This window comes from Hyperoodon ampullatus (genome assembly GCF_949752795.1).
Source record: "Hyperoodon ampullatus genome assembly, chromosome: 16".
NCBI lineage: Eukaryota > Metazoa > Chordata > Mammalia > Artiodactyla > Ziphiidae > Hyperoodon > Hyperoodon ampullatus.
In genome coordinates, this window is record NC_136929.1 from 54,926,500 (window position 1) to 54,943,509 (window position 17,010).

The window sequence follows — 17,010 nt, forward strand, 5'->3', positions numbered from 1 at the left end:
CAATGGAGAAAAGACAGCCTCTTCGGTAAGTGATGCTGGGAAAACTGGACAGCTACATGTAAAAGAATGAAATTAGAACACTCTCTAACTCCATACACAAAAATAAACTCAAAATGGATTAAAGACCTAAAAGTAAGGCCAGATACTATAAAACTCTTAGAGGAAAACATAGGCAGAAGACTCTGTCACATAAATCACAGCAAGATCCTTTTTGACCCACCTCCTAGAAAAATGGAAATAAAAACAAAAATAAACAAATGGGACCTAATGAAACTTAAAAGCTTTTGCACAGCAAAGGAAACCATAAACAAGATGAAAAGAGAACCCTCAGAATGGCAGAAAATATTTGCAAACAAAGCAACTGACAAAGGATTAATCTCCAAAATTTACAAGCACCTCATGCATCTCAATATCAAAAAAATAAACAACCCAATCCAAAATGGGCAGAAGACCTAAATAGACATTTCTCCAAAGAAGATATACAGATCACCAGCAAACACATGAAAGGATGCTCAACATCACTAAGAGAAATGGAAATCAAAACTACAATGAGGTATCATCTCACACCAGTCAGAATGGCCATCATCAAAAAATCTACAAACATTAAATGTTGGAGAGGGTGTGGAGAAAAGGGAACCCTCTTGCACTGTTGGTGGGAATGTAAATTGATACAGCCACTATGGAGAACAGTATGGAGGTTCCTTTAAAAACTAAAAATACGACCCAGCAATCCCACTACTGGGCATATACCCTGAGAAAACCATAATTCAAAAAGAGTCATAATTCAAAAAGAACCATAACCACAATGTTCATTGCAGCTCTATTTACAATAGCCAGGACATGGAAGCAACCTAAGTGTCCATCGACAGATGAATGGATAAAGAAGATGTGGCACATATATACAATGGAATATTAGTCAGCCATATAAAGAAACGAAATTGAGTTATTTGTAGTGAGGTGGATGGACCTAGAGTCTGTCATACAGAGTGAAGTAAGTCAGAAAGAGAAAAACAAATACTGTATGCTAACACACATATATATGGAATCTAAAAAAATGGTTCTGAAGAACCTAGGGGCAGGACAGGAATAAAGACGCAGATGTAGAGAATGGACTTGAGTACACGGGGAGGGGGAAGGGTAAGCTGGGGCAAAGTGAGAGAGTGGCATGGACATATATACACTACCAAATGTAAAATAGATGGCTAGTGGGAAGCAGCCGCATAGCACAGGGAGATCAGCTCGGTGCTTTGTGTCCACCTAGAGGGGTAGGATAGGGAGTGTGGGAGGCAGACGCAAGAGGGAGGAGATATGGGAATATATGTATATGTATAGCTGATTCACTTTGTTATAAAGCAGAAACTAACACACCATTGTAAAGCAATTACACTCCAATAAAGATGTTTAAAAAAATAAAAATAAAGCTACAATAAAAAAATCACGGGCTTCCCTGGTGGCGCAGTGGTTGGGAGTCCGCCTGCCGATGCAGGGGACGCGGGTTCGTGCCCCAGTCCAGGAGGATCCCACATGCCGCGGAGCGGCTGGGCCCGTGGGCCATGGCCGCTGAGCCTGCGCGTCCGGAGCCTGTGCTTCGCGGCGGGAGAGGCCACAACAGTGAGAGGCCCGTGTACCACCAAAAAAAAAAAAAAAAAATCACAATTATGAAAAACAAAGAAAGAATACAGAACTGTCCTATTCATATTTTATATCTCTGATTATTCTGATCATCATTCTGAAGATCAGTAGTCAATACATAGTACTGGATGTATAAATGTAGTTTTAAGAAATTGGAATAATTCCTTATCGCATCCTAGGTATTAGCTAAATTCTACGATGTAAGCCTGTTTTTATATTATTTGCAATTTCCCCCGAACAGCTGTAATCAAAAAAAGGATTCTCTATTAACTAGAGACTTCAGTTAACTGATTGAAAATTACTTTATGCTAAGCTAAATCTGTGTCATTTCTTACAAAGGCTGTACGTCTTTCTAAATCAGTATCTCAGCTCAGATTATTAGAATTATGATGGTTGTTGCCACTGTCCAAACAGGAAAGCAGGCAGATGAGAAAAGTAGAACAAAAAGAGAGAGGGGGAAATTGAAGCAAGGAGGAAGGAAATGCTATTCCCTTGGAACACATTCATTAACCTAGGATTACTGCTAGAAGCTCCAGGCTAGAAGTGAGCAGCTTGCTTCTAAACAGATTTTAATTTTTAATCCAGTGGAATAGGTCAGATGCCACTCTGGCACCTGGAGGCCCATCCCAGAACCTACCTGCCCCAAGGCAGTACGGGGCGTCTGCTCGTAATGGTCACTTTTGGGTAAACGCAACCTCCAGGCAACCACGTGGCTCTGCGTGTCCTCATCCCAAGGACCAGCAATCAAAGTTGGATGAGCTCTCACAATGAGGTAGGGGGTTTCTCCTTAGATATTTTTTAGGAGTGAGAAAAGACACAGCCAATAAAACCATTTTTTAAAGTGGAGGTTGGAGGGGGGATATCTATGTTTGAAATTCTAATAAATAGAGATCAGCTTTACTACTTAATTAAAATTGGGTGGAGGCATATACGTTGGTCCCAATGTGATGCTCACGAGAGAAATGTCCAGGCACGAGAAAGATCTCCTGGGAAATTGAACGCCTAAATGTAGGGAGAATTGAACAGAGCAGGCCCCGTGCTTCCACAGGTGGCGCTAAAGCAGGCAAAGATGAACTGGGTGTGACCGATTCCCAAGCCCTCCGCAGACCTAAGATCAGCTGCGTATTAGCATAGGCAGGCCTCAGCTGTCCATGAAAATGAGAGCGCATATTTAAAGTTGCATTTTAATTTAAAAGGTACTCAACATTTCTCATCTTGTTCACTGAAAAAGGCCAACACCCGCGTGCTTTATTGATGCACTGCAGAACCACAGTCTAAAAGAACTAGGTTTGCCACGTGGCATTTGCTGAGGATGTGTTAAATGCATAGTTTCAGAGCCAAGAATATCGTTTTTCAAACTCAGTGAATGCATTAACAAAGGACTTCTGCTGTGCCCACCACCGGGGGGTGGGAGAAGAGATGGTGGTGGCCCTGCACCCTGAATGCAAAGGGACAATGACTAAGTCAGTCACTATAAACTCTAACAGCAGTAACCCCAAACTTACACTCCTCCGCCCCTCTCTTCAATTCCCTTTGGCCAATCTAGAAAAAAGGAAAATGGAAACCTTTACATAAAACTCGTATAAAACTTCAGTTCCCAGCACAACATCTTTGGTTCTTCGGATGGTAAGTATTTCCCTGAGATGGGTGCCTGGTCCCCTTTTCCACATTCCGGGACTGCGTAAGCCTTCACATCAGCCCCCAGCTCTACTTGCAGATCAAGAGTATAATATACTGACTCCTTCCAAGAAGATTTGTGTTAAAATCATTAAATGCCCACACAAGTAATTTTTAAATTAACTGAACCAGAAATAATGCATAATACATATCAATTTTATGACAGTGAGAAGTTATTCACTTTTAGTAAGCCAAGAATATCTGTTGTATAAATTAAAATCTTAGCAGTAAGTCCAGTCTTTTAAATAGACTATGGAAAAGCATGAAATTTATGCCAGGTGAATTTTGAATATAGGGGAGCTTTTATCATTCTAGGAAAAATACTTCTCTACAACAGGCAAATTCTCTGGTAAGTCCAGAAATGATCCATTTCACTTGGAAAATTATCCTCTTTCACTTGGAAAAATATTGTCTTTAAATTGCTCCCTTAGTGCATTTTGAAACCTAACTTGATTTACAGACATCACTTTTACACGCAACTTTTCTAGTATATATCTTTTACACAAGGCAAAGTGAATTGGTGACAAAAATTTCTATCCCATTAAGATGTGGGGAGCAAACACATGACCAGTATCCCCAGATGCAGGCAATATATGCTGAGTTTTATGTAACACTTTCCCCTTAAAAATAAGAATATAAAATTCTTTCTTCAGAAAATTTCAGAAGACCATGGTTTTAAAATTATACATTTACTTGACACACTTTCCAAAACCTCAGGACCCTGATGTTAAAAGAGCTGATGCTGCCATCATTTGAGTCGACCCCATAAATATGTATAGAAGTCCCAGGGCACCTCATCTGCTGTGCTGAGCAGGTGATGCAAGATGACTACCGTCTGCTGGTCCTGCCTTCAAGTAGCCTGCGACTGGTCTGGTGGGACAGACACATGTATATCTGGTTGTAATGTGCTGGGATTATATTCTCGTGGTATGAATCAAATGCTCCGGCAGCACAGAGTAAAGAGTGAGGATTCTGGAAGGGAACATGGGAGTAGGGAGGGTAGATGCTCAGCAGAAGAGATGACATTTGAGCTGGGTCTTAAAGGATGAAGAAGATTAGGCCAGGCAGGGGAGAGCATTCCAAGCCAGAGAAAACAAAAACAAAAACAAAAAATCAACCCATCCATACCAAGTGTTTAAAATCAGACTTTTAAAGGTGTTTTCCTTCAAAAAGATTCAAGTTTGAGAAGTCTAACATGACGTAAGAATCACAAACTAGATGGTTCCTTTCTCACTGGCCTGCCCTTCTCACAAGCACCCTAGATGGTTAGAAGCACATGTAACAAGAAGGAGAGGACTTAAAGTACCTCGGTAGAAACCGAGAGAGAATGATTCCATAACTGAAGTAATAGTCGGAATTAGCACTGTAGGTTTGTGAGTGAGAAGTGCTACCAATGAAATCAGGAAAAGCATACTGCAATAATCATGCCTTTTCGGTCTGTTTAAAATACAAGTTAAATTGATCTCATTAACAGGGTCTGCTAAGAAAAAAGTCTGCCAAGAGCTATCAACTACAGGGTGTGTAACAATTTTGCTCTGCGCTGGGTCCTATTAGTCAGAAGGGAAGAGAGCAAGGGGAAACCCATCATTTTCTCCCAGTCATTTAATCACATTGGTCTCTTGAATAGAGATAAAGGCTGGGCTGCTGACTTCATGTTTTGTACTGTGTCCCTCTTCTGCTACAGAGCGACAAGGAAGGGGGAAAGCAAGGTCTCCTGGGTAGACCCGGACGGAGGAAGCATGAGGCTGTAATGCCCAAGTGAAGATGCTGCTGAAAGGCTGAGACCAAGAAGAGGACAAGACTTTGATGGGTTTTCACAGGGCCTAGAAGCTAACGAAACTGGAGTTAAAAACCTAAGGGAAATTTAAGTCAGCTGGAAACTAAATATAATAGGTTATAGTTTTGCTTATTCGTTTTATAAAAGTTAATTCATTCATATTGGTATGTTTTCAAAGAGGTGTGCGTGTACGTGTAAGTGTATGGGTGTGTGTGCCTGTGTGAGAGAGAGTGGTTAAAAAGATAAATGAACCAAGTGTCTGGATTGTGTTCACTGTTTTCTCTGAGCCATCAACAAGTAGAGCCAAGACGCAGGAAGAGTGTATTTAGGAAGACGTGCCTTGGAGACTTAACCCTCTTATTACTCCCCATGGAAAAGAAGGCAGCTTTGGAGAGCTGAGCGTGTGGCTCCCTAGATCCACGTGTCACCCCTCCTCCCCGGGCAGGTGTGCAGACTGTGGGGCTGCCTGGGTCTCGCTAGACTTGGGTTCTGGCTTCTGGCTCTGGGTCTGCTGCTGACTCACTGCATGAACTTGGGCTGGTCACGGTTTTCTCGGGTGGAAAGGAAAAGCCAGTGTTTGGATGACACACTTTGCGTTGGCTTTCCTCTCCCAATGTTCTCTGATTCGGCAGCACGATACGATGTTCTAAAGAAATGTTTTCATCCTTCTGGGTTTTACATATTCACATTTGAGAGCCACTGTAAAAATAACAATGCCCCATCTAGTGTCAAAACAGGGAATATTGGTTCAGGAGTGCAGAGTGAGGAATGGCTCTGTGGTCCTTCATGGCTTCAGGGGTCCAAACGGCAGTGAGCATAACTGCTGTTTGAGGGGGTCTTTGTCATGTCCCACCCGCCCAACTTGGTGACATAGGATATTTTGAAAAGACTGTGTTTTACAGCTTCCATGTTTGTCGCACAACACTAGCACGACAGGACTTTTATTAAGGCCACAAGGGATAATCTTTCCTACTCTTTTGACTGGTGGCTATTGCCATCCGCATAAAAGAGCCTCTGGGCGATGGAGACGGGCAGGCAGTACCTTCCCGAGGGAAGATCAGAAGGGATCCTGGGCGAGCTGCAAGCAAGTCACCCGATTCTGGCATCTCGCAGACTTAAACCTGGGAGCTCTGCAGGGCTTCAGGCCTCCACCCTTCCCTCTTCGTTTCTTTCTTTCCAAACGCTCCCACAAGGAAAACATCTCCGACCAGCTCACAGCTCACCACACACACTTCCAGCTTCCCAGTTCTGTGCAGCTCTGTGCTCTCCTTGCTAAATGCCACCCCACAGGAAAGAAACCAAAGGAGGGAACAACATCGATACAGGGGCAATGCGTGTATCATTTAGGTCCTCCTCCTCATGTGTCTGACTCTCCTGTGGCTTTTCTTTGGTCTCCATTAAGTGCCAGGGCAGTGTAATTTAATTTTTATAATATTGCCATGTACAAACCGCTTCATTTTGGAACCTGCCTCCCTCTCAGGACGCAGTGTTTATCGCATGCCAGACGCTGTCTTAATGATGTCTGGGCTGAGAGAATGCAATGAGCCCAAACTCAGAAATTCTCTGCCACGCTGCCCGCTCTGCTCTCAGCCTGTAATCTAGGTGACTAGGAGCACATTTTACTTCCTGTGACCAAGTTCAGTGGAAGAGGTTTTCTCCCTGTTTATCATCCTTATGTCTCCTTCTTGTGATGGCTGGACCCATGCCAGCAGCAGGGGCTGAGGTTCTGGAATGCTCACGTGCTGGCTGGGCTGCCGGCTCCAACAACTCACCTTGTCTGATCTATTCTAACAGGTTGCCTCCACTAGTCTGCCTACTGTCCTTACCTTCTAGGCAGTCACTTGGAATTCTACCATTTTACTGGCCCATTGTGACTTCTGCCCAGCCCTCTGCCCTGGCTTGTCAGTTTAATGTGCCTCTACATTCCCCAATCAGCTTGATTCTAAGTGGCCCAAATTGTCCTGAAGTCCATTATCACCAGCCCCACATTCCTGCTCCAGGATCTTCACGCCCATCCTGAGGGCAGCACATCCTTTGAGTTCAGAGTGGTGGTCTCAGTTCAGTTCCACTGACCAATCCAGGTCTGGCAGCTGTGGTACTCTTGAGTACAACTGTTACCTGGTAACCAGCAACTGGGGTGGTTCCCACAGAAGACTCGCAAATGAGATTTGCCTCAGGGGGCCACCAGAACATAGTGGTCTCTGATGATTACCAGACAAAGAAAACATTTAGAATATTTACTGAAGACCTAGAATGGGGCCTGGCATCCTATGGGGACTCAAAAAAATTTGGCAAACTATGTAAAGACATCTCTCAAATAACAAATTGCAAATGTTGACAGTTACGATTGGATATTGTAAGCTCCCTCAGGATAGAGAATCTGTCTGGGTTTATATCTGCATCCCCAGGGCCCAGCGCAGGGCCTGGCATCTAGCAGAATTGGCAAATATTTGCTGAGTTAGAATGACTTTGTTGAGAAGAGTATGTCAAAGGCACTTTTGGAAGATATCTAATTTCCCAAGAATTGGGATGAGGCAGGAATTTTGAAGATGCCCCAGACAAAACTATCAGATTGGTTGGAGCCCTGAATCTACATGATAGGGTGTTCTTGAGGCACCAGAATCTCTGAGTCTATCCAGTGAGTAAGGACCACGACAGGATGGGTGTGGGAACTCTGCAGGACAGTCTATGACCTAACGTATATTTTCTCCTGCTGGTATCCTCAGCACCTTCAGGTTTGACCTGGGATGCAAGAGATTCTACTGGACAGCTACTTATGAGTAAAAAAAGGGAATCTGGGTTTGGCCAAGCATCTTCAATGTCTGAAACACATATGAGTGTGAAACAGCCAAGCTACAGGCCCTCTAATGGAGCCCAGCAGAGCTGCCAAAACAGCTGGGTGGCAATGAGCTAGGAATGCCATGCTTTCAGTGAATGGCATAAGGCTAGTAGTTTAGAGCATTTATTTACTTATTTTTATGGCTTAAGCTCTCTAGGAATGTATGGAACACTATACTTAGGTCAATCAAGGGTACTTGAATTTCAAAATGTATTAAAATGTGTTAGTGTTCATTTCACATAAAATATAAAGCATCCATCTTTGAAGTGCTCACAGCAATCAGTGCTTTTAATTGAGCAGAAAAGCATATACAGATATAGAAATGCTTAGTCCTAGCTGGGGTTCCTGATTGTCATCTTCAGACATACGTTTCCACAACAGATGTTTCAATTACGACAGTAATATTTATTGAAAGGTGAACCATAAATGTATAGGCACTTGGAATACTATTGAACAAAAGTAATTTAAAATGCTGGTGGACTGCATTTTAGCCCTGCTTTGATTTTATCAGCATTTGTCAATTAATCAATGTGAACCTTGTAAAACATGTTCTCTTACTAGTGGAAACAAGCAAGTGCTTGCAGACTTTGAAGGAAAGGTCATTTAATAATTTGCTAATTGTGCAAAGATAGATTTAAAAAATTTTTTTAAAAAGGGAAGCTCTCAATACCACTCTGCATAAACAGAACTTTATTTAAGCTTAAACTTGCTAACTGAAATATGGTCAGTGGTTGGGCTGTGTTTTTTTTTTTTTTTTTGGTATTAAATAGCGGAGAAATATTAAGATGGAAAGAAATTAATCTAGCTGCACGTTTTCAAAATTTATTTTAAGAAGCTTTCTGTTGTCACCTCTGACATTTCAGAGCTGCCAACCCTGAGGCTATGGTTATAATCAAATCAACTATAACTTCTTGGCAGACAAGTGAAGAGAAAAAAGATAAAGCAACAGAAACGGGAAATGGAGAAGCACCAAAGAGCCATGCAGGGGCAATGTTCTGTTTCCTTCTCTTTTCTTCTTCTTTCTTTGCTTCAATTCATCCTTCATTCTGCTAGATGGATGTCAGCTCCCTACTTCTGACCGCCTTGGTTCATTTTAAGTGAGAAAGAAGCTGAGTCCAACTCTCCCTTGGGGGAAGCCAGGCCTCAGCACACCCACCACCTCTCCTGGCCACCAAGGAAGTGCCTTAATTTCCGGGCACAGAACTACCACCACCCAGCGCTCTGCAGTCATCTGAAGGGCTCGAGGAAGTTTAAAATGGGTAACGTACCTCGGAAGGCAATTTCTACCCTGGGGTCTGCAGGGCTGAACCGAGAAATCCGCACCATCTTAGAAGTATAAGTGGAACTTGAGATAGCGTGCCTCGAGGTGTTTGTAGGAGTCAGAATTTTGCACGGAGTTTACAGAGACAACGTTCCTTGAAGGGAGATGGGTTTTGGCAGGAGGTCTGGGCAAACTGCTTTGCTGCAGGACTCCTTTTATAAGAGTTACGAGGCCTGGGTTGCTCTCTGCCTGCTCAAACTGGCTTACCAATCCATTCCATTCCATTCTGTTACTCGTTCTAAATAAGTCATTATTTCAGGCACATTTCCCTAAGCAGATGCAAACACTCTTTTCCTGTGTGAGACTCCCTTGGGCAAATTAGGTTTCTTGGAAAAGGGTCAAGGAGCAATCAAACAAAATACCTACTGAGAAACAAGCAGGTGGTTTCAGGGGACGCTGTCATTCGTGCAGGCCACACCACAAGTCAAATTTTAGACACTGCTCGGGCAGTAATGTTGAATCTGACAGGGCCAGGTATGGAAAGCAAAATCCTGATATCTGTAGCCAAAGTTTCTTTTTATCATTATGACAAATCAGTTTTTTCCCCTCCCAGCGTTATCAAAGTATAATTGAGAAATAAAATTGTATAACATGCATTTAACATGATGATTTGATATATATGTGATGAAATAAAAATTCATATTTGAAGGCAAAATCAGAAAAATTTAAACAGAAATTTTTTTCTCTGCCTGTTTGGGCCTCTTCCCACCCCTCTGGTGTGCACTGTGCACCTGCTTTATGCATTAACCAGACCTCCCCAATGGCAGAAAGGCCGGCTCAACCATAAAGATCAATTTCTCTTCTTCTGGCACCAGCCATGTAACTCCTTGGAAGGTAACATTCCTGTCTCAATCCCGTAAGGGGTCAGGATGACCCGCCACTCGCCTTGTATGTACAGACATCTCTGCTGAACTTTAGGTACTGATACAAAGCCAATATATCATTTCCCTTAAAGACAGCGATTGGTGCAGACCACATTGGTCAAAAGACTGAGGAGATATTGGGTACCCCCCAATGGAAGTCCTTAGCTTAAATACTTATGACCTTATTAATGTTACTAGCTATATTACTTGTATTCTTGTATTACTTGTGTTGTGTTACTTGTATTCTGCCTGTTTTCAAAGATTATTGTTTCTTGCATTACCAGATGTGTGACTGAGCCTCTGTTAAGAAATAATGATGACGAGGTGACTTGAAACAACTGACCAAATACAGAGTTCTGTAAGATCCATGATGATAATAGTGCAACCCTAGATGTGGAAAGAAACAACAAGAGGGAACCATCTCCTGGACGGTACCAGAGTCTCAGTTCCCTTACCTATAAAATTGGGCTTTTGGCTACTGTTAACAGGGCCTAGTCCAGTAATAGCACACTGAGTGGTCCATCAATGAAATACTTGCCTTACCTGGGAATGAGCATTCCTAGCATAGTGGGACAAATTGGTCGTGGTATACCTCCAAAACCTTGGCAGAAATTAAGACTGAAAAGGAGGGGACTGTAAAATAAAGAATGTTGTTCACCATCCAGTTCTACAAGACTCAAGTCATTAATCACTGCAGTCAATGACCTACAATGCACCCTGAAAGGAACTCAGGGCAAAGATCAGGATGCAGTACTTTGTGCTCTAGGAAAACTGGCAGAACTGACCCTTAGATAGCTGATATTTTCAGGAGAAAATTTTATGAGCTCAGTTTCTTGCATCTTCCCATACTTAGAAAAGCACTAAAACTATTAACTATTTCTGTTCCTTACAAATAGCAGTAACCTTCTACCAAGATGTGTGCTTGATTGCATGTACCCCCTTCTCCAAAATCACATATACACTGACCTTCCCCCTTTACCTCTTCAGAACAGTTCTCAGAGCTCTCTGAGACACTGTCTCTCGGGTTATAATCCTCAGGTTGGTTTGAATAAAATTTACAGTTTTTTCTTAGATTAACTATTGATTAATTTTTCATCAGTGCACAAATATTGTGAAATGATTACCACAATAAAGTTAAATAACATACCCGTCACCTCACATAGTTACCTCTGTGTGTGTGGGTTTATTTTTTTATGGAAGCAAAATGAATAGCCATAAAATAATGGAAAATTTCCTTGTCTAATATTTCTAATTAAAAGTTGCTAATCAAATCCTAATTCCTTAATAAAATTGTAGTACAAATTTTTGTAAGGGAAAAGTTACTATGAAATTATTATCTTCTATTCTCATTATCTTATCTAACACATGTGAAATATTTCTGAAATAGATATTCCTTAATGCATTTTTTTTCTTTCAGTCATAGGGAGAAAAGTCCCTTTATGTTCTTTTAATATTTGCTTTTATTAACTTCAGCTTCAGTTAGCTCACTTCCATATACCAAGATTCTTTTCAAAACAGAAGAGAGAAGAGGTAAAGGCAAATGTGGAAAGGGAAGCTGCTTGGTGACAGGACAGCCGCTCCCTGGTAGGAGTTATTTCTACCTAAAACATATGCACCATATTAAGAAGCCACAGGGAAGAAATAAATGGATGTGGATGGCAGGTTTTCATTCGTTTCCTTGACATCTCAGAATACTGTAAAAAAGTTTGTGTGTTTCAATTCAAACAGTTCCACGATCTTGGAGGTCTTAATCATTTGTTTTGGTTTTTTTACTCTTTACTATTTTTTTTTTTTTTTTTTTTCGGTATGCGGGCCTCTCACTGTTGTGGCCTCTCCCGTTGCGGAGCACAGGCTCTGGACGCGCAGGCTCAGCGGCCATGGCTCACGGGCCCAGCCGCTCCGCGGCATGTGGGATCTTCCCGGATTGGGGCACGAACCCATGTCCCCTGCATCGGCAGGCGGACTCTCAACCACTGCGCCACCAGGGAAGCCCTACTCTTTACTATTTTTTTTTGAATTTTATTTCTTTATACAGCAGGTTCTTATTAGTTATCTATTTTATACACATTAATGTATATAGGTCTTAATCATTTGTATTAACAGTTTCTGGAGTGTACAAAGCTCGTGCTTAAGGACCATTACTGGCATGCAATGTAGTCAGACTGCATTAAGCAGATGTACAACCTTGTTCATGGCTATCTTTGATCATCTTTATTTAAAAGTAAGTTCAGGCTGATGAAGTGGCTTAGCATCCTCCTGTGTTTCAGCCTGTTAGTCATGCCCCACCAGAACATCTGGCTCTGCTGGGCACCCTCACGCTTCTCCAAATGAAACCAAAGTTGGCAAGGTGAATGGGAAGGACTGGCAAGTGGCATTCAACCCAGGAAAAAAGTTTAAAAGTGGCATAGAACCCGGCAGCCCTGTTTTTAAATGTATCCAGGCTTGTGGTTTTATGCAGGTGTGGTATGGGGAACAGGTTAGGAGATGCTTGCCACAGAAAAGATAGTTCGTTACATATAGTTCCAAGAGGAAGAGGCATGAAGTGCCACATCAGGCCATGCAGGGCCACATGGAGAGGTACCAGGGTTGCTCAGGAGGAGAGGAAATAAGGAGAAAACGTGGGCAAAAGCCTTTCCTGTGGTTTCTGCAGGTTAAGAAGGTTTAGGACTGGATAGCTTAAATAATCTCAGTGCGTTCTGGGGCATAGAGATGATTCCTAATTGTCCAGTACCTGGCCCTGGTGTGATTTAGGGCAGGGGGATAGTGTTCTGGACTGCAGGAGCCTGATAAAAAGGGGCAGGTGTGGGCGTGGCCTCAGGATTGGTTCACTTGGCAATCTGAGGTGTGCTCCCAGGCAAGCTGTTTGCTGCCTCTAGGAATTAGCTAACCCTGGGAAGGGCAGTGCCTCCTTGGCATCTGCAAGACTCTAAGATGTCAGAATACATCTTATAAAATACAGAAGGTAAAAATAAGATTAATACAAGCCTGTCTGAAACACTTGTAAGAAGCATAAAAACAGAGCTTCTCAAACTTTAATGTGCATAGGAATCACTTGGGTATTCTGTTAAACTACAGGTTCTGATTCATTAGGTCAGGTGGGCGTTGAGATTTTGCTTTTTTTTTTTTTTTTTGGCCATGCCCCACGGCATGGGTAACTTCCCCCACCAGGGATCAAACCCGCAGCCTCTGCAGTGGAAGCATGGAGTCTTAACCACTGGACCACCAGGGAAGTCCTGAGATTTTGCATTTCTAATAAAGTCCTTGGTGATGTTGGGGCCATGCTTTGAATAGTTAGGAATAAGAATACCCCTTGGTTACCTTCTGCAGGGAAGAGGGAAGAACCTGACACTTGCCGAACCCTGCTTTGAACCAGGTACTGCTTGGCCCTGAATACACAGACTTCATCTTGTTTTGCTTGGACAACATCCTTTGCTCTTAGAAAAAATTATCCCAGTGTTACAGGGAAGGGAACTGAGACTCAGGGTAGTTAAGTAACCTGCCCAGGTCACTTAGCTGAAAGTCAGAAGATACAAATGTATCTGGCCCAAAACCTGAATTTTTTCCCACCACGACATACGTACAGATGGTTCCACTCCAGTAGAAAATAAAATGTCTCTGTTGGTAAAGGCTTCGTAAAATATAAAGTGTGGACTTGAATCATAGACCATTTACAACTTGAATTCTGAACAGAAGAGAAATTCTGAATGATGTTCATTATTTCAGGACCAGAAAGAAACGGTGTTGACTAAATAACTTATATTTTATTATAGCTATTCGAGAAACACTTCACATGGGATTCCCTATTACACTAGTGTCTTTATCTTAAAAAGTGACGCATGTCCATGGTAAGATATAAACAACAGAAGTCTGCCTTCCTCCCATGTGCTTCCATTTCTATTGCGCAGAGAGAACTACCGTTAGGTTTGTGTAGCCTTCTAGAAATTCTGGGCAAATAGTAACCTTCTATGCAAATAATAAACTTTTTCATACAAATTCATTCACTCAGCCATTCATTTTTCCAGGGCGAAAAGGAGTAAGCAAAATATGCAACATCCCTCATGCACCTCACATTCCAGTAGGGGAGCTAGAGCATAAACAAAAGAGTGAAATAAACATTATGTCAAGTAAGGATAAATGATAATGAAGAAAAAGCCGGTGGAGTGAGGGGGCGGGGCGGGGAACATTTGCAATGATAAATGCAGTGGTTAAGGAAGGCCTCATGGAAAAGATGGTATTTGAGTAGAGACATGAAGGAGGTCATCCTATTCCACATTTACTTTTTCCTTTAGCAATATATGTTAAAGCCCTTGCCGTATCACAACTTAAAGATCTACCTCATTCTTATTAATGGCTCCATAGTACTCCACTGTGTGCACATACCATAATACTGATGGGCATTCTGTTACTTAGGCAAAGGGAATGTTTTAGATTAAGCTTGTTATTGAACTTATTAGGTGATCGTTTGAGTGGTCATAAGGAGATCTGGGGAGCACGGTATAAAGCCTGATGAAGTAGAAAGAGCAATTAGACGTGAAGCTGTGGCTGGGAGCCCTCGTGTGCCGCTCGACCAGGTGGCCATGTTATAACTGAGTAGTCACTGAATGCCTGCTTCATATTAGTGGTTTTCCTTCTGCCATATCTTAGGCAGGGCTACATCTACCAGGTGCAGGGGGCTGTCTAGGAGCTTCTCTACCCTGAGGGCAAGGCGACAACCTACTTGCAACATTTTCCTCAATGCCAGGCTACCCTGTAACCCCTGCGGAGTCAAATACAAACCCTCCAGGTGACAAGTTTTCCACATTCCCCACAAAGGAAGCACAAGCACAAATTTTAGGGAGCAGTTAACCATCTGGGCTCTGAGTACAGTCTTCCTCTTTTAGGAGAAAGCACGTAAGCTTCCTTAAAACAATAAGGAACAAAAACTCCTTACCTTCTTGTAATATTTATTTACATGGATACAGATGTTTAGCATTGGGCCATAGGACTGAACATATTTCACATTTCATGAAAGATTCATTTATGCATTTAATTATTATCTGAGGTAGTACCTGGATTATGTCAGCACTCTGCCGGGCTCTGTAGGAGGAATAAATATCTGTGCAGTATGGTTCCTGCCCTTGTCACCTGCTAGCTCTTAACAAAGACTGGACAAGGGAAAAAATGACCGTGATTGAAAGCAGTGTGTGATCAGTCAGTGGTGCCAAGGACAATGTAACAGGAATTAAAGGAAAGGGGAGGACGCTATGGTCCAGAGAGGGATCCTGGCTGAGATATAAACAGGTAGGGATGCAGGTGGAACCAGGGGACTTTGGGAAGGGATACGTGTATGTGTGTGCGTGCGTGCGTGGTATGTGTGTGTGTTTTGGGAACATGTATGAATGGAAGGTGAATATAACTGCACAGCAAGCAAAGGCCCAGGTGAGGGAAGATACAGGTTATTATAAAGGGAACACGAAGCAGCCCACTAAGAGCTTAAACACAGAATATGGAGGGTGGTCACAGATGACAGGAGATGCTGGTTGGAGTGGGCAGAGGGTTCTGAGGCTCCCACCTTGCAGTCAGATATGAGATAAGTAAATGAGTCTTGAAAGACGTCAAGAAAAGCACCATCAACCTCTTCCTCTTTTTCTGTTTTTGCTTTTATGGGGCGGAGGGGTACTGCACACTTTGGTTTTATAACCTCTATTTCCAATTCCAGTAATTTAAGAAACCAACTTAATACTTATCAAAGTAATATACGCCTGTAGCTTAAAAAAGCAAGTACTCCGTAAGGGGCCTATAATCAAAATCAGCCATCCCCACCTGTCTCCACCATCCCCGCCGAGCTCCCCAGAAACCTCTTTTTTGTTTGTTGTTTGCTTTTACTGTGAAAGATAATGACTTGCCAGAGCAAGTAGCCTCCTATACGGGTAAGACTTTTGCCCCAAGCAGTTGCTCTCAAGTTTGGTTAATCTATGGGCTGGCCCAGGGCAGGAAGACTAACCAGTAAGTCTAACCCAGCTCCCCCGCCCCGTCAAGGAGGTTGAATCCTGTCATGGGAAAGAAAGGACACCACTTTTAACTTTCGATTCTGATATTTGATTCCATATATTTAAGTGATATATGTACACTGGTATTTCTTAAATGATCATTTTTAGAGATTATCTAATGTCTTACTACTCTGCAAAATGAGGAAAACTTGACACTGCTACACCATCACCACTTCCCAACAAGCGTTCTTCCCCCATCTTTCCAGTTGATTAAACTGCAATTTGGGGTTAAATCGATATTCTATGTTTACATTGTTGTGACCATGTAATATTGTTTACTACTGAGCCACGCAGTATAAGAACGCACTTCCTAGCTGTTCAATATTTTTTTCCTGGTGCTACCTTTTTCTTCCTTCCTTCTTGTGTGTATCTATTACTAATCACTCTTGACCTTTTCAAAGGAACTGTAAAAGCTCTACTAAAATCATTTTTGGCGTGAGCAACTCAACCAATGAATCTCTCAGATCTGTTTTTCCCTCCACAAGCCTACCATTGAGTCCATCCGGTCTAGTGGTTTCCCAGGCCAGCTGCCCACCTGTTGTCCTGGGGCTTCTTTTTAACACCATCTTGCGAAATCCCTGTGCCTCTCGCCTGTGTTGGGTCCCCCGCTTCCTGGATCCCATGGTTTCCTCTTTCTTGGTTTACATCCTCATTTTTGTGGAGCTCATTCTCTAGTAGCTTCCTAAGAAAAGGTACATGGGAGGTAAGTTTGTTGAGACCTTCCTTGCGTGTCTGAAAAAGTCTTAATTCTACTCTCACGCGTGCTTGCTAATTAAGCTTGTCATTTAATTCTAAGTAAAAATTCGTTCCCCTCAGAATTTTGCAGGCTGAGTTTCACTGTCTTCTAGCATCCAGTGTTGCAGTTGAGAAGC

General features: G+C 42.4%; 1 protein-coding gene across 2 annotated transcripts in view; it reads right to left on the reverse strand.

The window, feature by feature from the left end:
• The window catches only part of ENOX1 (ecto-NOX disulfide-thiol exchanger 1), a gene marked incomplete at both ends in the record, with an annotated part of 282,081 nt that extends 265,320 nt beyond the window's left edge, over nucleotides 1-16,761 (reverse strand). Inside the window, one exon of one of the 2 annotated variants that reach the window (XM_079721567.1) lies at nucleotides 16,674-16,761. In XM_079721567.1, the coding sequence (XP_079577693.1) occupies nucleotides 16,674-16,761 (88 nt within the window). Of the gene's footprint in view, nucleotides 1-9,193; nucleotides 9,264-16,673 lie in introns of those variants that run through there. The other variant, XM_079721568.1, reaches the window with a different exon arrangement.
• Nucleotides 16,762-17,010: the final 249 nt, after the last annotated feature.